Consider the following 23842-nt stretch of genomic DNA (forward strand, 5'->3'; position numbering starts at 1 on the left):
TGTGCCTGTCCAAAGTCAGGAGCCTCTGGCCTTTGTTAGTCTTGTATAATTTTAATTTTAGTTTCTTGTGTACAATTTGGAAATTAGTATGGCGTTCATTATCACCGAACTAGTATATATTTGTTAAGGGGCTAGCTGAAGGACGCCTCCGGGTGCGGGAATTTCTCGCTACATTGAAGACCTGTTGGTGACCTTCTGCTGTTGTTTTTTTCTATGGTCGGGTTGTTGTTTCTTTGACACATTCCCCATTTCCATTCTCAATTTTATTCAATAATGGTACATAAAATATTCTGATCCCCAAATTGATGAGAAAAATTATTCTGTGCACGCAGAGGTATAAAGAAAATATTTTGAATCCAGATTTTCCCAATGCCTTATAGTGTTAAATTTTGAACTAAATCATTTGTATAATAGCGTTGAATAAAATTATTAGCGCTTAGCGCTAAATTCTTTTTTTTTTCACTTCGACATAACAACTATATCCCAATTTTTAAAGTTAAATGGTTGCTCCCTTAGACAACGTTTGGACTGATGCTTGTAAAAAGTATATGCATTTATCATATATGTAGCTCCATTAGGAGCCCTAAATCAACCACTGTTTTTGAATAGCAAATAAAAAGAAATCTTTTTTTTTATATTTAGGGATATCATTGTTCCGTATTTGTCATTTGTGCATTTTTAAGTTATCGTACGGCAATCAACTTTGAGCAAAGTAAAAGAACACTAGTACGTCCAGTCAGAATTGGGCGTGTAAAAAGAGTGCCACCGCTGTCAGCTGCATGATGGATTTTTCCATTTTTGGCCATACACCAATGTTGCTCTCAAAAAATCTGTACAATGTAAAAGCATTAACCTATGGAATGCTGGATTTCTTTTAAAGTGCGTTTCACTGTGCGTATTGCTGTGTGATGGTTTATTTTACATTGGTTAGAGGTAGGGGTAGAGTTGTGATCTAAACAAACATGTTTAACCCCGCCGCATTTGTGTGCCTGTCCCAATTTAGGAGCCTCTGGCCTTTTTAGTCTTGTAGGATTCTAATTTTAGTTCATTGTTATATTTCGGAGTTAAGTAGGCCGTCTATTATCACTGAACAATCACTGAACCAGTACACTTATTTGTCTAGGGACCAGCTGAAGCAGGCCTAACACAACGTTCATTGCGAAACCATAAATTTAGTATTCCTTCCGTATCATTACTTGGAACTGAAATCAATCATAAATGGGAATGCAATTGATATAAAAGAAACCGAAACATTTAAAGTTGCATGCGACTGAAGCACTTTTCTGGATCTACCTTCATCAGGAACGTCAACAAGGCGAATAATACTATTTGGCCTAATGCGAGTTGGTCAGTTTTCACTGTTCACTGGGGACACCAAATAGAATTAACTATCTCAAACTTTCCCCTTATATTAGAGATTTTAATCAACTTATTTGATGCCGGTTTAAATAGGTTTGAATATTTTTTTTAATTTAATAGATGCACAACCTAAAAATTTCTGGACACTGTTATCCTATGTGATGGCTAATATGTTTTATAAAAAAAACCCGACTTCTTCTTTTAATTATTTATTTTGTAATAAAAAAATATTTGATATATTTCGTGCTATTTATTCCTAACTAAGAATGATTATAATCAGAGCCGTGTTTACAGGTACCCCTCTTTTCACCCCTTTTCTAATTTTGATATTTTAATCAAAAATTTAAAAAATCCAACTTTCAAAAGGTGAAATAATCAAAATTGCACGTTTGGTTTAATATGTTTAAAGTTTGATCAAATTTAAAAACGATATTTAAAATTTCAATATTTTAATGATTTGGTTAAAATTTCAATATTTTAATGATTTGGTTAAAATTTCAAAATTTTCAAAACTTTTTCACAATTTGGAATTCAAGAAATAAACCATATATTTTTAACCTTCTGGTTTTCTTTCACTGTAACTTGAAAGGTCAATCACGGGAAAGGAAGCAAATTCCGTATGAGTTAAAACTTTGGTATTTTTTTACGTAAAGGCGACACGATATGTCTAAAAGTGACAGATACACGAATTTCTGACAAAACATCTTGTATTTATGGATGTACGACAAAACGAAGGTGTTTTATTGTCACTGGCGATCATAATTCATGATTTATGGTAACGACCCGGCCATCGTTGAAGCAAGTCATAAATCTCCATTTTTTTCTGTAAAAACACAAGTTTTGTTTTAATAATTAATTTGACTTGCATGATCATCTCACCTCGTAAATCAGAATATATGTAATCCGCGTTATTTATGCATATGTAATCCGGGTTCTTTATTTATGTTTAATCACAATAAAATGAATTGTGTTTTATCAATTGCATCATAGTTGCCCTTTTGTGACCCCCGTTATGACAAGGACCAATTAAACAGTCCAAGACACTAAATACTGGCTATCAATCCTTTCGGAACAACTTTCTAGGATTGTTGCCACTTATTGTGAATTCAGCAACGACATGGATCGGCCACCGGCGCGGGTCGCCAAGGCAACTTCTGCAGGTTCAGAATCTTGGATATTTGTAAACACTATGCCTTTGATGAAGTAAGTTGTAATATTTAAAAAATTGAATATGCACGTGCTTTTATTTGGATATCTATTTTAAATAGTAGAAATAGAAGTATAGAAATGAAATACTGCCTCAATTTCAGGAGTTACTTATATCAATGAGATTTTCGGTTAATATTAACTGAATAATAATAATTGAACTAATTCAATACGAGCGTACACAAATACTGATTAATATCTATCAAAAAGCGCCTGAAATCGTTATTCTAGTACTTCAATGTTCAAATGTGAACTAATTTGAAGTCGTGCATGGATTTGAATGTTGCAATATTTTAAAGTATGTTTTTATACAGTAAAAACATTAGAGTGTCAATTTCTAAAACTATAAGCAAATCAAAAAATCTTGTAACTAGTATTGTTCTTTTAACCCACTGACTCTTTTTTGTCAATTTGCTTGAATATGAGATATTGTGTATGTGAGTACACGAAGAAAAAGGGGTATAAGTCAATGAGACAGCAATAAAATAATACATAAACACAAAGTTTTGAAAGGTTACTACGCTGAAACAAACGAGGCTTCGTCTTATAGTTGACGCTTCCAATGAGTCAACAGTATCGCGCAATTCCGATTTCTTAAAAAAAAATTGACTATAAATTAATCATTCTAAAATGAAACTTTGTTAAGTATTTTTAAAGTCGAATCAATATTTGTCTATGTGCAATCTGATGGACGGTTTTTGGGTTTTAGATAGACTTCATCATGTGTTAACATTAACTTTTTAAACAGTTTATTTTAAAAATTGATTGCTTCTTAAAAGCAGGCATTAAAACATCGTAACATTGTATGAATTGCAACTAATAACAGTCTAGATCTCACTACATTCATGTACATTTTGTCTTGACATCAACATGGATGTTATATATACATTTATATACTACAGTTATTCTTTTTTTTAGAGTCACTTCAACTTAACTATACGAATTAAATATGTTGCATGTATTTCTTTTCTACATGTAAAATTAAATCTATTTGTTTTAGTATGAAAACAGTGTTTCGGTATTAGATGTTTTTTTTAAGCAGACTTCAGAAATCTGATATTCAGTAGTAGTCGTTTGTTGATGTGGTTCATAAGTGTTTCTCGTTTCTCGCTTTTTATATATGTAAGCCAGTTGGTTTCACACTAGTAATTTTTGGTGGCCCCTTATAGTTTACTGTTCGGTGTGAGCCAAGGCTTGTTGAAGACCATACATTGACCTATAATGGTTTACTCTTATAAATTGTGACTTGAAAAGAGAGTTATCCATTGGCACTCATAACACATCTTCCTATATCCATCCAGAAGTAGCAATCACAGTGATACTTATTGTAGGTTCAAAAGTCTTGGTTATCTTTTGCTGTTGAGTGCTGCATTGACAGATCAAGGGGGACCCTCACCCTTTTTATCTTTTTTTTTTGTTAAACTAAGTAACATTTTTATGATGTTCCGGGGGTTGGAACCACCACCCCGACCCCTCTTTTTTTTTAAATAACTGTATCCGGTCTTGAGTTGCTGTCTCATTGGCGCATACTCAACATCTCTTTATTTATAACAAGGACTCATCGACATTTCTTCAAAATAAATTCACATAAATTTCAGAGGTTCAATATTGGCGTTTGAAAGAACCGTCGGAAATTACATATCAAATATAGATAAATATCATGACTGTGGTTGTACTTTTGTCAATCGTTTTAAGGAATTATTAACCAAGTTTTTATTTTCCGTGTTTTTTTTGTCAATTGTATCAAGTCCTATATTACTTTGGAAAGTGATACTTATAGATTCACACATACCAAACCGTTAATTACGATATATAGTATTCTCGAAATAGATTTTTTACAACTTTAATGTGCGAGGTTCCGAGCATTCATTATTAATTTTTAAATTAAAACTATTCAGAGTGGATAAATATTATCGTTAACGGGGTAGAGTGGTAAATCTTTGTTTCTATGATTTGATGTGTACTGTTCCGAATGGATATGGTCGACAGGCGTATTTAAGTCGTTTATCAAACTGGCGAATTCAGAATTTTTGGGGCCCTTTATAGTTTGTTGTTCGGTGTGAGCCAAGGCTTCATGTTGAAGACCATACATTGACCTATAATGGTTTACTCTAATAAAGTTGTAACTTGGATGGAGAGTTGTCTCATTGGCACTCGTACCACGTCTTCCTATATCTATAAACAAGACAATCGAAACACACAAAACAGAAACATTTGAAGATTTGGGGAACTCACTGAGAGGGGTCATAAAAAAAAACCACACATGGTTTAAGGAACAAATTATTTTTTATGACCCCTCGCAGTGAGTTCCCCAAATCTTCAAATGTTTCTGTTTCCATAACAAAACCTGAAACTTAGAACAGCATCACTCAATGAAAACTCGAACATCTTCTAGAAAATTAATTTGTACCCAAAGCTTGAAAGTCATAATATTTTTCTTAATAATGTGACATTAAAAACGATACTTCTTATCGCAAAAAGAAGTTTGTTCACCTAGCTTTATTATAATAACGAGAGGATTTATTTCAATTCCACAGTGTTTAATCATTTGTGGTTTGAGAACTGACAAGATTTTCCGATTCCGTGTTCTACACATGTATTCTGCCTTTGATATAACAACTGATTTTCATTCTGTTTGACAATCTCCTTTATGATTCAACATGCCACTCCGTTTGTTAGTAGCATAAGAGACAAATAAATAATGTTAATTACATTTCTAAAAATAAGAAGAAAAAAAACATTAATGGGACAAAGTGTCACTTTTTGCGGAAAATGATGCGAGGTTTTTCGTATCCCTTCGCATACTTACAAAAATGTCTTTATTCATAACGACTGGTAATGACATGTTTTATTTCTATAATATAATTTTATGACAACCAAATATAAGTTTTTATGGACCACAAGATTTTACAAGGCATGTGTATTCATTGTGAACAAATTAGGTCAAGGCATTTATATTGCATAATTGAGAGCACTGAGCATACATAGTTTGTGTGTTTTTTATGGTACATAAGTTTCCCCCTTGGGATAAAACTTTTTATTGACTTTAATTAAAAAAAGGAAAATTTCAAAGACAAACAGAGACAAGAATTAATTTTTAATCAGTATGTTTATTAACTAACACTTTTCCCGAAAACATGCTATTTGCCTAATATCTTTCTAAAATAAGTGTCTTCCCCAAGAAATTTATGAATCAAACAATTTGTGTAAAAAAAAAAGTCAACCCCTTTTTCCATTAAGGATGAAAATTCGATGCCGATTCAATTAAGCAAAAACGTATAGTGCTGTATATCTTTGTGTGATGTACCATGGTTCTGATTGCTATCTGCAAAGGCATATTAACTATTGGACCAAATTTCAGTGTTTTCATGATAACGTAAAACATACATGTACACGTACATGTATCTTGTCTCGCTACGGCATCTTTTTATGATCGCGCCCCTTGCCTCAAAACGTACTCTTGGTATTACCTTTTTGTTGTCGTATTTGACGTTTTATAGAATATTTCACGACTTACAACTGATTTTCGTATCTAATTATAAACTTTTGCCTGTACAACTTGTTGCGGGAAAGGGGAATAATTCAATTTAGTTAGAATTATGGTATATTATTCTTAATTTAGTTATATATGGCTAATGCATTGCCTGGCGAATTCAGGATTTGAGATCAGAAGGGAGGGACATAATTGTCCCTTATATTGAAAATGTGACCTATGTGTTTCAATAAAAGAAATTTAAGAAGCAATTAATTAATATATACAGGATAACATTTTGACCCTGAAGCAAGAATCAAGTATGAATTTAATAAGTAAACCAATTTATATAATAAGACAAATTCAAATATTTATTATATAATGTCACTTATTTATTGTGTATTGCACCTAATCAAGTGACATTGCAACCCGGTTTTATGGAGAGAGATCCATTTGCGCCAAAAACGCGTCCTTTTGCGCCACAACTTTTTTTCTCCAATGCTACGTTTGCGCCACATGTTTTTAAATTACATGGTATCATTTGCGCCAAAAATAAAACATACGATTGCGCCAATTAGAAGAAAAATGACTTCCTTACTCCTTTATTCGGACTTGGAACCGGCAGTTTAAACGGCAAATGTTTACTTTTTTGTAACTTTTTTTTACTAACTGCTGCTGTATGGATACTTCCACATTTAATGTATGTAGTAGCTTTTAACTTCACTTAATTGTCCAAAAACTCAAACATTGAAGGAAGAAATGCATCAAACAGTTCATAATAATTCCTGATAGTACAATAAAGCCCATACGCATGGTGGTAACAAAACACTGTGTCATCAAAATTGTGGCTTAAACATACTCAGCAAAAGCTTCTATTTACTATATTTACTATATTGTCATATTAAATATTCAGCAAAGCAAAAAGTTTGATTCTCTCTTTGTACATTGACTGTCTAATACATTTTAAGTCATTTCTCTTCAGATGCTCATCTTCGTGGTGAAATATCTCCGAACATATGATACTTTTTAAGCTAAAAAAAAGAATAAATATATAGTAATCATTAATATTTATGATAGATATGTGTACAGGTAAACTGGCGCAAATGAGATCCGAATATTGGCGCAATTGATACATTTGGAAAACAAAATTTGGCGCAAATGATACCCCTGAAAAACAGCAATTGGCGCAAAAGGACTGCTGCCGTTTTATGACCTCTATAACAGGTTAATTATCATTTGTAAATATAACTGACCCCAGATATTACGTTTGATTAACGTATATATTACGTAATTATTACGTTAAGTCATAACTTTTCACGTGTATTTCCACACCTTGTACTTACAATTTGACAGAAAAGGGACATAACTTGAGCATAAAAAGGTTTCCATGTGAAAGGCCGTAAATCAGTCATAAACCTGTTGTCCTTATGGGACATGTATTGACACTTTCTATATGTCAATTAATTGATGAGCAATTATAACGCAAAATGTCATGGTCAACAGAGCACATTGCACCGTTAGAGTTCATATATAGTTAATAAATATAATTGTAATAGCATTAAGTTTAGTTATTTATGGGGGTTGTACGCGGGTTAAACATATGTGCATAGCCGAAAAACTAAATAACCAAAAAATGTATGTATAAAACAAACTGATTATGTCCACACATATCGGTGATTTTGGAAAAAAGCTAAACATGGTAACAACCAAAACAACAGCAATATATTTCATTCAAAATCAAGGACCCATTAGAACATTTCAACATACACGAGAGTCCTTTTTGAAAAACACATTGAATTCTTTTTATGTCTATTGGGACTTAAAATGCTCATTTTCCAGGGGCATTCTAATTGCATGAACAATTCCGTTGATTGGTTAGTGTTTCTCAATTAGTATACGTCTGTTTAGTGTTCTGTGTGCTGATCACGGTTTGTCTGTTCCCCCTTTTTCACCATGGTGAGTTTTTTTTCCGAGCATTCTTGTTTACTACCCACTTGATACCTTCATTCTTTCCGGTATAGAAGATCGCATTATCTGGAGGAGATTCATTTTTCAAAAGTTTGGACAGTCTTGACAAATTTCTAGCACTTTGGGGTTGACATGAATATCAATTATATGGTCATTTTTATAAATTTTCTGTTACAAAACTTTATATTTTTCGAAATACTAAGGATTTTCTTATCCAAGGAAAAATTTACCTTTGCCGTATTTGACACAACTTTTTGGAATTTTGGATTCTCCTTTTTACTTTTTTGGCTTTATAACTATTTTGATCTGAGCGTCACTGAAGAGTCTTATGAAGACGAAACGCGCGTCTGGTGCATTAAATTATAATCCTGGTACCTTTGATAACTATTCTAAAAAGAGCATGATTCAGTTTATGAAAAAAAATTCATGAGTATTGTTTAATAAAGACAGACAACACCCTGGTTAAAACGGAAAAAATGGCGAAAATATAACTTAAGCATGTGTGTGTTCTTTTCAAAAAATCTTTAGCAATGAAATACTGAAATACTGAACACGTACATAAATGATGTGAAACTATCAGTATTTCGAAGATGTAATTGTTTAATCACATTATAAAATTGAGAATGGAAATGGGGAATGTGTCAAAGAGACAACACCCCGATCATAGAACAGACAACAGAAGAAGGTCACCAATAGGTTTTCAATGCAGCGAGCACCCGGAGGCGTCCTTCAGCTCCAACGTTTTATACAGATTGTTGACAACCGCCATTTTGATATATTTAGTACCAATGCTACATTCTGGATGTATCATATACGTGACGTTCTACATCTATATTCATCACTGAAACATATTTAATTAATGAAAGTTATAGTAATATTCGACAAGTGGAAATAATCACAATCTTGACCCTTTATATTTTTAGCAATTTTACATGTCGCCTTAGGCTGTAGATTTCTTTCAGGTTTTTTTTCTTTTCCTTTTTTATCACAAATTGAAAGATGTTTACATATATAGCCATAAAGGAATGCTGCATGGTAGCACAGAACTGTACAAAAAAGAATTGAATGTCCAACCTTCGTCCGCCGCATTTCAGTCCGTCTGTCATCTTACATGTACATGAAGGTTTTTTCTGATCAAAATGAAATCTTTAGATGATCTATATTATCAGGGGTTGAATGCAAACAATGTACGATGGAGGAGATTTTATATCTGAGGGCCCTCATGGGGTTTTTGATTATGTGATTACTTGGCCGTTTTTTTAATGATTATTTGATTATTAAGCCAAATATTTCATGATTATTTGATTACCTAGGACTGTATTTTTAGTTTATGATTATTTGATTACTAACGATAAGCAAATATTTAATGATTATGTGATTATATTGGCAAAAAAATGGTGATTATGTGATTTCTAGGACCCCCCCCCCCCCCATGAGGGGCCTCATATCTGGTCAGTTTGTGTCTCATCCTTTTTGTATATTTAAACAAATACAATATATTTTTAACTAAACAATTTCTCATTTCTATTGATGTCAGTAGTGCGCCATCGTCGTTACCGGATTTAAAGAGGATATTGCAAAACAAATTATCGGACGATTTCAAAAATCAGAAAAATCTTTAAAATCAGAGGAATATTTTTAGAGGGGTACTTGTGAAAATATCACATAATAAGTATTCTTACCAGAATCGTTTCTTTATCTAGTATCAGATCCACTTTAAAAAAAATAGTTATGGAGGTTACCACCCATACAACTCTCTGATGAGTTCGACTTGTGTACGGCATTTTAAATGAAACATATATTCAAACAAATGCTCTTCAATTTTGTACTTGCTTGGCTTTATAACTATTTTGATCTGAGGGTCACTGGAGAGTTTTATGTAGACGAAACGTGCGTCTGGCGTATTAAATTATAAGCCTGGTACCTTTAATAACCAAAACAAATTCTATGTTAGAATGGCTAATATATTTTACAATTTTTTACTTTCAGACATTTTCTACTAGTTTTTATTTTCTTATCAACCATATCATGTGCCAATGCCAGAGGTCGAATGATTGAACCATGTCAAAGGTCATCACTATGGCGAAAAGGTTACAGTTCACCAGTAAATCAAGATGATGATGGCCTAAACTGTGGCGGATACTGGGTAAGATATATGGAACTTCCGGGTATTTACAGTCCATTATGGTATCAACACAGTTCCACAACTTTTTATAATTTCGTGCGTCCGACTTTCTATTGTTAACCTTCATGGGGAAAGCTTAGAACCCAAATGCAAACTATTGTTGTATCTTCCCTTTCAAAACATTTTTTCCCAGGGAATATCATAAAACACCTTAATAAAGATTGAAAACATGTCACTCCCTTTCCCCAAAAAATAAATATTAATTTCAGGTGGCTAAGAGGCTGAATTTCGCTTTGCACAAAACACCAAGAAAATTAACAGAAAAAAGGGAAAATATATATAATTTTGACAAACCATTTTTCACTGGCTGTCAGACAAGTTTTATACGTTTGTTTACCGACAATTGAGGAAAAGAATACACATTTCTTCAGCATTTGACATCTTAATTTTTAAACTATATTGTTGTCATATATAATATTTGACGTGATCTGGGGTGCGCCAAGGGGGACTACTACTATTCATATATAATAGTACATAATAAAGATGATGGTGATAAGATGTACGAAGTATTAGATACACCGTATCCCGAAGGCATATGTAATGTATAATTCTTCTACAGTATATAAATTCGAAATGTCATCTTTTTTAGAAGATACATGTATACGTGATAAAATACGCAATACACACCAATTGTTCAAAATAAAGTTTATTTCTTACTGGTCGTATTGCTATAGTTCACAAAGTTAAAGTCCAAAGTATCTGTGAGACACATCACAATGACTCATGTCCAACCAGGAACCTCTTAAAAGTCACGTGTTGAGCACTTTCAAATCATTTGTTTGACCATGCCGTGGACTTAAAACGATCTCCCTAAATCGAGCTACGACGGGATTTATGAGTGTTTATAGCAGGTGTTCCATGTTAGATCGAGTTCGACAAAACATCTTAAAACAAACAAGAATAATATAAACCCGTCACGTCTCCCTTTCAGAAACTGTATTGCGTTCAAAAACAAATTTCAACTATATAAGTGTCTGAAAGTATTTCTTGTGCAAGTGATTTGTTAAATGTTTTATCCCTTTAAAAGAAGAGAAAGAACATGTAGTATCTATTAATGACAACAAAAGAACAGTTCATGCACAGCAAAAAACACAAATAGCAAAGCAACAACGCGTGTATTGCTGGTCTTCATCAAAAAGTCGCAATGACACTTTATACACGGAGACTATGCGGTATAGGTTTTCCTCATTGTTGAAGGCCGTACAGTGACCTATATAGTTGAATATTTGTCTCTTTGACAATCATACCACATCTTCTTTCTATCACTGGTTTAGTGAAATTCTTTGCAAACTGACTATCACAGAACAACTGTAGTTTGAAGAATAAAGTCATCAGTAACTAAGAATCAAAAAATCTGTTTTAAAGATTTTCAACACTTCGTTATCGTTTTCGTACGGTATGTATTAGATAAGATGTTTCTTAATCAAAATTTGTTGATAAAAAAAAGCAGAAACAATTAAACTAGATAACTAACCTTTGTATGACATTTATGCTTATTGTATTGATAATGATATAAATTATGACATTTTTTTAATTTCAGCACCAGTGGCAAGAAAACAAAGGTCAATGTGGAGTCTGTGGCGACCCATGGGATTCAAATCCCCGCCCCAATGAAATTGGTGGGAAATATTTTAATGGACTCATTGCTAGAACTTATCATACAGATGATTCTCACATTAATATTGAAATAGAAGTTGAGAAGAACAAACACGGATATTTTGAATTCCGACTTTGTCCTGAAGTTTCTGATAATAATCCAGTATCACAGGAATGTTTAGATCGTTTTCCATTAGAAATAGTTGGACATGGACAACGCTTCTATCCTTCTAGTGCCAGAAATGTGTATTTACAAATTACAATGCCAAAGGGCGTGGTGTGTGAAAGATGTGTTCTTCAATGGAAATGGCATACAGGTAACACATTATTTTGAATATCATATTTTGAATGAACATTCATATATTGAAACCTCCCGAATGATAACTGGTGAATAGGAGTATGGTCACTTGGTACTAAGTCAGGAATATGACAGTTGTTGTCGATTCGTTTGATGTGTTTTATCATTCGATTTTGCCATTTGATTAGGGGCTTTGAATTTTCCTCAGAGTGTAGTATATTTGTGATTTTACTTTCTGGCTGTGTGAGATGTACAAGTTTGTAGCCACGTCCGGTCAGAATGGTGACGTTAAATGCGATGCCTCTAGTAAAGGGAGTGACACGTTCAGAACCCTTGCAATAACTCTTTAAGGGCTCTGTAGGTGGCATAATTTCTATCCTTATCCAATATATCCTTATGTTCCATTGGCAGTTCAAATTTCCCCGAACTTCATCCCGAATGGCCTCTATTACAAGACCTACCTTTTATATTCAATGTTAACGTGTTCTCGTCCTGAACATGCATGAATTGTTTGCCACTGGTCGTTAAGCAACCAACTACCAATCAATCAGACATAGATTGAAGACCTATTGGTGACCTTCTGCTGTTGTCTGTTCTATGGTCGGGTTGTTGTCTCTTTGACACATTCCCCATTTCCATTCTCAATTTTATTGAGACATTCACATTTGCTCAGTTATTCTTTTTTTTTTTAAATCATTCAAATTAAATACCTCGCTTGGCTGCTACTTAGAATTCTATAAGTTATAATAGTTAGAATAAGAAGTCATTACAAATGTAAATGAATAATTAATAGATACATAACATCATAGTTAAAGTGGAGCTAACGAAAGGCTTGTTACCCTGACATATTTCTCATTTCCATTCTCAATTTTATTATTGTTTTTATTTTATTTTTGTGATTCTCATTGCCGAACACGCGTACTTGAACGACGAGTAACACGAATAGACACATTTACCATAAAATCATACTAAATGCCAATACAAGAATTTCTATGATTCGACATAATAAACCCATTACCGTTTTATGAGAGCTAACATTCACACTTATTATTCAAATAAAAGGATATTTTTCTACAAAAAAGGACAAGGTCTACTTATATGTCACGAATTCACTGTGTGCAAGGTTACATATTGTCATTTAGAATACTATTAAGAATTCCAAAACAACATAATTGTTCCAACACTGAAATGAAAATAACAGCACTGACTTGTTAACTATGTAATGAAAAAAAACCCATGTGCAGTATCCATCTATGAAACAAAATCAATACATGGAAAGAAAAAAACACAAAAAAAGCAAAGGAACATCACCCTGTTTTGCTGTTGTTCATATCAAAGACACAACGAGGCCTTCAACACGGTGCAAAAAAAAACACAACATCTCTCCTCACTGTAAGTTTAAGACGGACACTTGCACCGTACTGAGTGGAATTCTTTGCAAAATGCCTTTTTGTTTCAAAAAAGAACAGACTGGAAAGTAGTACATATTTAATTTCTGTTGTAATGCACAGTTTTGTTGGTGATTCTTGTTGTCATATTTATGTCCTGATTATTTATTTTACTCAACGACCCAGAAAAGTAAAATAACATAGAAATACCATGAATTAATAAAACATCTATTGTCTTTTTCAGCTCTCCACTGGGGGAAATGTGCAAATGGAAGCAGTCAAGTCGGCTGTGGAGACCAAACTGAAATATATAACTGTGCTGACATTTCTATTTTACCAAGGGGATATAACTCACTCAGAAATACTCTTAATGAAGTGACAAACGAATTCAGTATTCCAACAATACAAGCCGAGTCTCAATCCTTATATGGAGTTCCGGTTTCAACTGCAAATTTAGTCACCGAGACGAAGTCAAATGTACAAATGGAGACCAATAATATTGTTGTTGATTCTGTCAATGTATTACCCGAAAATACGAAACGAATCGATACAAGTTCGTTAAGTAACAAGGAAGTTGTTACAAAAGACGTCATTAATCTTCCTTATATTGGGATGACAACTTCCGTTCAAAATAATGACCAATCAAATGCCGTGTTGCCAACACAGGATCCCGGTACTTTACAAGGCAATGCTCAAGTAATTGAACTGTCACGTGCTAAAAGAAACGTTAACTCAACATTATCTAGCAGTCAAGTGGTACCAGCCGCTGGAAATCCGAGTGCTACCGGAAGTCTAAGCACATCAATTGCAGGAGGTAAAGCTTCTTCTACAGGAGGCCAGGATGTCACTAAAAAAACTGTAAACGGTCACCAGTCAGCGCCGTCATTGTCTTTATCATTATCCTCTGTATCTGAAGCCAAATCGCCAGTTCAAGGTCAGGAATGGAAAGTTATAAACGTAAACCAGTCTCCTGACCAGAAGCAACCAGCAACCATTCAAGAAACTAACACACAACCGACTTCTCAGTTTGATTTAAGCAATATAGCATTTGCCAATGCGGTAAATGATTTTACATCGGGTACATTATTGTCACATCATATAAGAGATAGTATTGGTAATTTGGCGAATCCTGGTAAAAACAATCCTTCCATGTCACAGTTTACAGGAATGATGCAGCCAACTGCTTACCCTACTATGGATTATTCTACATACAACCAACAATATCAGGGCTTAGAGGGAATGTCTATGTTTGATCATGGTATCGTTAGTGGTCTTGTTGACACGACCAGCAATGTTGCTTCCTGGGTTGAACAAACAGCTGACACAACAACAACAGCTGCTGTGAGTACTACCAAAGCACCTAGCACTACAACTAGTGTTCAACCGCAGCCAAAGGAAGAGAAAATAGTCGAACCTCGTCTATTAGGGGCGGGGACAAATCAAGTTAAAATAGTCGAACCTCGTCTATCAGGTCTCTCAGGGACGAATACATGGTCTCTCCAATCTATGTTTGAGCCTTTACCACCTACGACAACGCAAGGTCCATGGGTGGAAGCAAATCCTACTTGGGTCACAGTAGCACCAAGTGATCAGCTGCTGACACAACCAGTCATGCTACATGGAACACAACAATTTAACAATCAAGGCATCATGGGTAATAGCGGTTTGTGGACACAATTGTCAGGCATGGCAACGCCAGGTTATTATGACTGGGCTGAAATACCTTTCACAGACGGCACAACAACACGAACAACACCAAGTACAACAGATGCCAAGACAACAACCCAGACATCAACAACTTCTCAAGCACCTGTTGAATCTACAAAGCTAGGAGGAGCAGTAACACAGCCTGTCAAAGTTACAACTACAGCTGTACCTACAACCACCGAACGATTGTCAACTAATCGACCAGTCCTTGGATCCGCAGTTGACAGTATTCAACAAAATGCATACGGTGCAGTAGTTGAAGATCTTTCATCGACAACTGTAAAGACTGTAGTTACGGAAGGAACAACAATTAATGCTGCACAGATTGTCACAGAACCACCAACAACTAAAACAAAACCGACGCTACAACAAGCTATGATAACAACTGGTGTAACTACAGGTACAACAAAACAAACTGTTGTTATAAACGCACCACAACAAGTTCCTAAATTGATTGAAAACGTTGCACCTTCAGGATCCTATAATGGGTTCAAGGAGAACTTTGACCAGAAAATAACCGTTGATACCGTTGTCAAACAGGGTAAAGATAGTGCCAAAGGAATTAAAAATGAAATACAAGCAACGATAAAAGAACAGTCTGTCAAACTTCCACGCGCTTCTCTCGGAATGCAAGCGAAATCACAAGTCTTAATTGAAAATATGATGTTGACTATGGCTGATTTAATGCAAAAGATAAAAAATAGTCCACAGTTACAACCTGGTGTGTCATCTGTCAAAACAACAATAAGAAGGATTCAACAGAACGTGGATAGAAACATACCAGCAACTCCTTCTGCAGTTAGTCACGTCAAGGAGTTGAAAATGGTGGATGTTGTAAAAACAGCAAAATTAGCACCACCACCAACTACAATCACGTCAACTACCAGAAGAACAACGACGACAACCACGCCGAAACCTGCACCTACAACTGTTCGAACACCACCACCACCTACGACGACAGTTCCACCACCACCACCAACGACGACAACAATACCGACGACCACGACAATACCGACAACAACAACAATACCAACTACAACGACCACTGAACCGACAACAACCGACCCACCAGTTGTTGATGCAGTGGGAGGGGCCTCAATGAGTTTCTTCAATCACATTTATAATCCTCAAACGACAGGAACATCCAATGTATGGAACAATGTACCTCCTACGACAGTTTCACCTATTACATGGAATGATGCAGTCGGTTCGTCATCCCTGATAAATGCCGGAAGTGGAACTGGTTTAATGACTGATGTACCAGCAACCCAAAACTCTCCATCAATGAACCAGAACTTTGTAGATTTAATGGCGACTTTAACTTCACAAAACACAGCTATGCAATCTGGTGGTTTTACCAATCAACAAATTGCTGACATAATAAATCAACAATCTTCCTCTGCAAATAACATACAAGGCGGAAGTTTAGGTTCAGCTAGTGGAACTGTAGAAATCGCTACACCAATTGCGAATGCAGTAGAAATACAACAAACATACCAAGATACACCAAATGCAAATACAGTAGAAATACAACAAACATACCAAGATGTTGTAAGCTCTGCTAATAACCAAATGTTTACAGACAATACTCTTAATTCTTTCAATGCACCTCTACAGACAGAACAAACATTTCAAAATCAAATGATGATGACAACTAAACCTCGAACCATCCAGGAAATGGCTGCTGGGGGAATGGTAAACGTTGACTGGGATGCTTTACAAGGAAAGGGACCAACCGCCAAAACAGCAAATCAGCCTATGACTGGAATGGAGGCGCTGATTCAGTTAATGAAACAGCAAGGTTATATACAACCACCACCTGCTGCAACGCCAGCGCCACCTACAACGACGACAACTCCTATACCAACCACGACCACTCCTATGCCTACGACAACTACCCCACCGGCTCCTACTCCACCGCCAATAATTTACTATGCTGAAGATTTATCTCCACGGGATGTGGATCCTATATCAAGGGTTGTTATGTTGAAAATGATTAAATCTATGGCTCCAACTAAGCAAGATTTGTTTACAGTGTTATATACAACTGGTCCTGATTTGATGAATTCAATGGGAATTAATCCCAAAAATATACGTGGCTCTGTCCATGTTGCTTTGATGAACATTTTCCCTGAGCTTCGTAGACCTTTAGGTTTACCGCCACCTAGACGAAGACCAAGGTATCAACAGCCTTATGGCGCCAATCAAGGACAATACGCACAAAACACTGCACAAGGTGCCGGACAAGTTCAATACGGACACACTGCTACCTCAGGTCAAGCACAGTATTCACATACTGCTACGACAGGGCAAGGACAATACCCACAAGCTGCTTCTACAGGTCAAGGACAATATTCACAAGCTGCTTCTACAGGTCAAGGACAGTACCCACAAGCCGCTTCCACAGGTCAAGGCCAATACCCACAAGCTGCTTCTACAAGTCAGGGACAATACCCACAAGCCGCTTCTACCGGTCAAGCACAGTATTCACATACTGCTACTACAGGTCAAGGCCAATACCCACAAGCCGCTTCCACAGGTCAAGAACAATACCCACAAGCTGCTACTTTAGGTCAAGGACAATACCCACAAGCTGGTACCACAGGACAAGAACAATATCCACAAGCTGGTTATTCAGGTCAAGGACAAACCGGTTATTCGATGACACAACCACAAGTCTCCTTACAAGGAGCGGCATCTGCATATAATAGACCTCCACGTCCTACTATTGATCCAATTCAGAGAGCAATGGAAGCAGCAATGACAAAACAAGTTCTTCAGATGCTTGGTTTAGTTCCTGAACCTCCAGATGTACCTCCAGGTGGCCGTAGAGGAGGACGTGGTCGCGGCCTTGGAGCTGGAATGGATCCAGCAGCAGGTGGAGCTGCTGGTGCTTATCAGGATCCGTATGCCCAACCATATGCCGCTGATCCATATGCCCGTCCTTATGGAGCAGGTCCTGCTGATCCATGGCGTCCAAGGGGTCCACAAACTATGACTCCGGAATGGGCTGGAGTTCTTGGTGTAGGCCCTGAACCTGGAGATGTCCCACCAGGAGGAGCAGCAGGTGGAGCCGGAGCAGGGGGAGCTGGAGCAGGAGGACGGATGGTACCTGGAGGACGGCGCGCTCAAATGATGGACCAAATGATTGAAATGATGGGCTTATAAGGTTGAAAATGTTAAGTCAACAGTACAAGTACAAGTACGGTGAGGGGGTTGGAATTGTTCCGGAAATCCGTGTGTCAGGAACGAAAGATTTTTAAATCCTTACTGATATATGCATCAATTGTAAGACTCTAGTATCAAATAGCAGAAATGTTTTTTTTTAAATTTGATATAAGTACATTTTATTTTCTAATCTTTTAATGTATTATGTTTTTTTTTTTGGGGGTTAGTGTAAAATGTTACCAAATTACAATAAAGATCATTTTAACAGTGTCATAGTCAACATTTTGGGCGACCGAAGATTTGTTAAGTTTTTTTTCAAAGATTTTAGATCTCCATGTCGATATCATAAAACTCTTTCATTTTCGTTTACCATTTGCAATGAAGATACGTTGTCACTTTTAGATTTCGACCAGGCATACATTTTCGAAAATATATATGCTCAGTAACTAAAATTAATAAAAGGCCGTCTACTTTTGTATCTGAAACCGATAAATGAAGCTACTCTGTCATTTCACTATGTTCCCATAAGTTTGAGTTCATTGATTTTTGAAATGTTAGTAAAATAGCATTTCTTCGTTTTATTCCTCATCAAATTTGAAAGTTTTTCTCGTAAATATTAGCAGACAGTGTATGTATGTCATTACATTACGGCTAAACATAAAAGTTTCGACACATCGACATGCAACTCTTGACTCCTTCCTTACCTTTACTACTTCGAAATGTTACTACGTATAGAGTATAGAGCGGAAAACTTGTCATATCTACGCTGGAAACTGATTTGCAGTTATTTTTTTATATAATGTATCACGTGATTGATATAAAAACTTAAGGATGAATAAAATTAAAATAAATTCAAAAGTGATTTAAGAATGTTTTGTATGGCCTTAAAAGTAAAAAAATCATTGATTTTTTTTTGTGCATTGTTGTTGGAATGGTTTTTACTTGAATTTTTTTTTTTAGGAAGTAAAACATGAAGTGAACTTTTTATTGTGTTCTTGTTTAGCAAATAAGGTAGATTTAAACGTACAGATATCAAAAAGATAGGAACTAATAGGGTAAACGGTTAAATTTTTGACATACTTAAGTGAAGGAAAACTTATCTTTATTTCTGTATATAAAAAAGAAAGTATTTTAAGTGTCGTTAGAAGCTTATATTCATTTTGTTTTATTTTTCTTGATTTTTCGGAGTTTATTCACGCTTTTTCTTCTTTTCTCTTTATTTTTTTACTACTTTTTGGTGTTTGTGTGTGAGAGAGAGAGAGTTTTTTTGGTTTTTTTTTCATTTTCCTCTTTTCCTCAATGAATCCGTCAAATATCCAAATCGTCGTCTATCAGCAATTTATCTTTTTAGAAAACAAAATCATATTTTGAAATTAAGCTGGCAACTTACATACTGCTAATAAATAAACAAACATTACGTTAAAGTCTTGCAATTTATTTGTTTTATTAATGGAGCATGCCATTTTTTTTTTGTCAAATTACATCTTATTTTTCATATTAATATTCTTACGGATATTTTAATCGTTGGTTTATACCATTGCTTACCTTTCTGATGCGTATTGAAAACGTATAAAACATGATTTTATTTTTGTATATACATTGTAACTATTGTTATTTTCAATCAACAGTTCTGTACATGTTTGTATGTACATAAGTTGTACATGTGTATATTTTTATTATTATTGTTGTGAGAATCATCTATCGTTCATAATAAAATTATTTCCATTCAATTCATTGTTTTATTTGCGGCTGAGCATTTAAAAATGGACATTTCGAACAAAATGAATCACAATATTTAGAATTCACATGTAAAAGAGAGACGAAAGATACCAGAGGTACAGTCAAACTCTTAAATCGACAATAAACTGACATCGCCATGGCCAAAATGACGGACAAACAGACAAACAATAGTACACATAACACAAATATAGAAAACTAAAGAATAAACAACACGAACCATTTACCATTACTCTATCCGTGATAATGCACTGGTGACGCGCCATAATTCTTTATTTAAATTCAGTATTTTTCATTTTTATTAATATATCAATGTCCGGCAAAGGTCTTTGTGTGCAGACAAAAATACTTTTTTAACAAAAGAATAACGAAAAAAACAACTTTTTACCCATCTGCTTTATTTGAAAAAAAATATATATAAAAGATATGTTTGTTTAAACACCAGACATTTGTCTATACCATAGCTTAGCTCTGAATCGATTCCGAGAAATAGAAATATCATGTGCGACATAGATGAATTAAAATGTGGATTAAATTAACACGTTTATTTATTTCATTGGAAGTTTTATATATTCAATTCAAATCTTTATTGCCAAAAAACTACCTATTTATAGTACGTGACACAACATAACAAAATGAAAATAAAAAATAACAGCAAGATCATTAATATACACAATAAAAGTAAATATTTTAAGAGTCCCCTGTCCTCAGTTCAGTAGACTGTTTTAAAAAGGATCCTAGCTTATTTACCTGAATGTGTGAAATTGGGTTTAGTATATATGTTATTTTATCTGTCATTTAAATTTGAATTTATAAAGTGGATAATATGATTTATCAAAAAATCAATAACAACGGCCTAGAAACAAGTGTATATACTTCAGTTGAAAATTTCTAACAACTTCCTAGAAACTAGTTTATTTCCTTCAGTTCCTTTAAAAGTTAGCCTCTTTCTCGTAGTACCGAGCACAAGCTTGACCTTCTTTCAAATTATGTATTTTGTAAACAGCTTTGTTTTGCTTTAGTGTGATCTTACTTATTTTCTTACCAAAAGAAATTCCTCCGGAAAATCATGAGAAAGGGTACAAAAATTAGAAAAATTAAACATGTTAAAACAGTGTTGTAAAAGTACATTTTACACTGACAGTGCTTTCTGTATACTATATGCATTACTGTTGTTATCATCTATTATATATATAAAATATCAATATTTCAGATATTAAGAAAATCAAGTTGGTGAAAAGTATACTAGGTGTCTTTACAATATGCAAAGCTTTCAGGTAGAAAGTAAAATCACAAAAATACTGAACTCCGAAGAAAATTAAAAAGGGAAAGTCCCTCATCAAATGGCAAAATCAAAAGCTGAAAACATCAAACGAATGGATAACAACTGTCATATTCATGTCTTGGTACAGGCATTTCCTTATGTAGAAAACGGTGGATTGAACCTGGTTTTAAAGCTAGCTAAACTTCTGACGTGTATCAAAGTCGCATCAAATTCCATTATATAGACAACAATGTGTGACAAAACAAACAGACATAATAGGTAAAAAATGTCAATATAGGAATACAGCAGTCAATATTGTGTTATAATATTAACCACTATAAAATCAAACAAATATGTAACAAAGATGCACAAAAAGTCCGACTTCGTAATGTGGCGAAAATTGTTAAGGTTTAACAGAGCCCAATAAACAGAGATTATGTATATGCTTAAAACTATAGCTTAACAATTGATGTACATTTATGTTATGCGATGTCAGATACAGTTTTCAGTATGGAGCCATGAAGTTTCTTAAAAGTTGCATGCATTGGTTTTTATAATGAAACAAAACACGGATTCTCTGGTAATCAACTTATTATCGGAAAAATTATAATTTGATTTTCTATATTAATGAGATATTCCACATGACATATACAATAATCTGACCTCTCAATTACTTTTCTATCTTGCCCTCGCAGCCCCTTCTAAACTACGACGCTTATTTGATGAATTACATTTCGTACACTGCCAGGATATACGGCAACTGGACGTCATAAGTCCAAATTTGACGTCATTCGATATATATGACGTCACGCAAAAGGAGTGTGCGATACATGGTATGCGATGAGGATTTAGCAATGCAATACGGGGTAAGTGATACAGGGTTGATGATACAGACTGTAGTAAAGAATCTTTATTAGATATACACAAATTCTGTATTTAAAACTGTACATGATAAAGCAATATAACTCTAATTCAAACATCATAAATATGATAATTGTATATGAAACTGACATAATTTCATCTGTTCATAACCATAAATTATTATGTTGATGCAAAAACTAACATGTAATCATAAAATCTCTAAAAAAAGGAAACCAAACAATTTGTCACATGTTAATTGTATTTAAAACACCACAAATATGACTGTTTACGGAAACCAACAAAATTTCATTACCAGAATTGTTTTCTAGGAAAACACTATAATGTAATCATCAATTTTTTTCAAAAATAGGAAACCTGAAATATTGTCAAATTGTATTTTAAACAAAACAAAAGATTGTATACGGAAATTGATAAAATTATTATTATTTGACTAAAATACTGAAATAATTTATACTAAATTCTCCGAAAACAATAAACCAGAAAATTTGTCAATGTAATTCAAGTAAAAATTTTCATCAATTATACTAAATCATTTAAAATATTTAAAATTGCACATAACAAGCACTGCTTTTGATATATATAAAAGCTTTCTTTGTAAAAAGATCATCCAAAAGAGGTTAATTTAATGATATGCAAACTGTGGTTCTGTCGAAACTTGTACTCTCAGACATTTAAAAGGTGAAGGTACATATAATCTATCCTCAGATTAACCCGAATTAATACAAAACAAACGGTCTGATTCATAACCGGGAAACACATCAACTATATGATGAAAAAAACGGAACAACAGAAACTCTGAACTGCAACAAAAAAAAATCCCTAAGATTTTATTCCCTTCACCCTACTTTGAACTAGCTAATTCTAAAAATGTAAAACTCTTGTACATGTGACAATACCGGTCAGACGCAGGTTTATCAGTCAAATTTTCAGAATATTTACTAGCTGTTTACATTTACTTTATCGGAGCTGAATTTTAAATAAATCTATTCAGAAAATGCATTGACCAGTTGTTACAAAACCAACAATACAAACTAAATTTCAACTAAATACGGTTCATAATTTATAATTTTTATATATTCTATATATTTTACATTTTTACATTTATCCGATGTCTTATTATGTTTACCTGAAACAAAAACTGTGCAAATAAAATGCTTCATTGTCAATACATAAGCTGTATGGAAAAAAATATCTAGGTTCTTTATAATCTGCATTCCTATTAAGTCCCAATTTGTATTAAGAACATGTAAAGCATGATTGTTTTTGTCCGCAATTACATGCATTGTCAATTTTTTTGTAATACTTTTACGGAACCTTTTAATAATTTTGCATTTTTGAAATGATATATCTGTCCATCATTAATATTACTCATGAGGAAAATATATCATCAGAGCGGCAAACTAATTTGCTTAAAAAACATCCTTACCGATACTTAATGTACAAAAAAATAAACAAAATGACTTCTAGATTTTTCTGAAAAGAAGGATAAGACTATCGATAATAAAGCGTTACTAATCAAGTGCCAAAACAGGTAGTTTTTTTTTTTGTGCTTTGATAATTATTGTCAAAATTTTCGTTTGTGTTTCATAAACACATTCAAATACAATCTGCT

The 23842-nt window shown here is 34.1% G+C and overlaps 1 protein-coding gene across 1 annotated transcript; it reads left to right on the top strand.

Annotated features, from left to right (window-relative positions):
* The first annotated feature begins 2443 nt into the window (after nt 1-2443).
* LOC143051845 (uncharacterized) lies at nt 2444-20077 on the top strand. Its single transcript, XM_076224819.1, has 4 exons — nt 2444-2562; nt 9995-10151; nt 11731-12103; nt 13717-20077. The coding sequence occupies exons 1-4, from the start codon at nt 2477-2479 to the stop codon at nt 18345-18347; spliced, it is 5247 nt and encodes a 1748-aa protein (XP_076080934.1). The 5' UTR covers nt 2444-2476; the 3' UTR covers nt 18348-20077.
* Nucleotides 20078-23842: the final 3765 nt, after the last annotated feature.

Source organism: Mytilus galloprovincialis, chromosome 11 (genome assembly GCF_965363235.1).
Source record: "Mytilus galloprovincialis chromosome 11, xbMytGall1.hap1.1, whole genome shotgun sequence".
Taxonomy (NCBI): domain Eukaryota; kingdom Metazoa; phylum Mollusca; class Bivalvia; order Mytilida; family Mytilidae; genus Mytilus; species Mytilus galloprovincialis.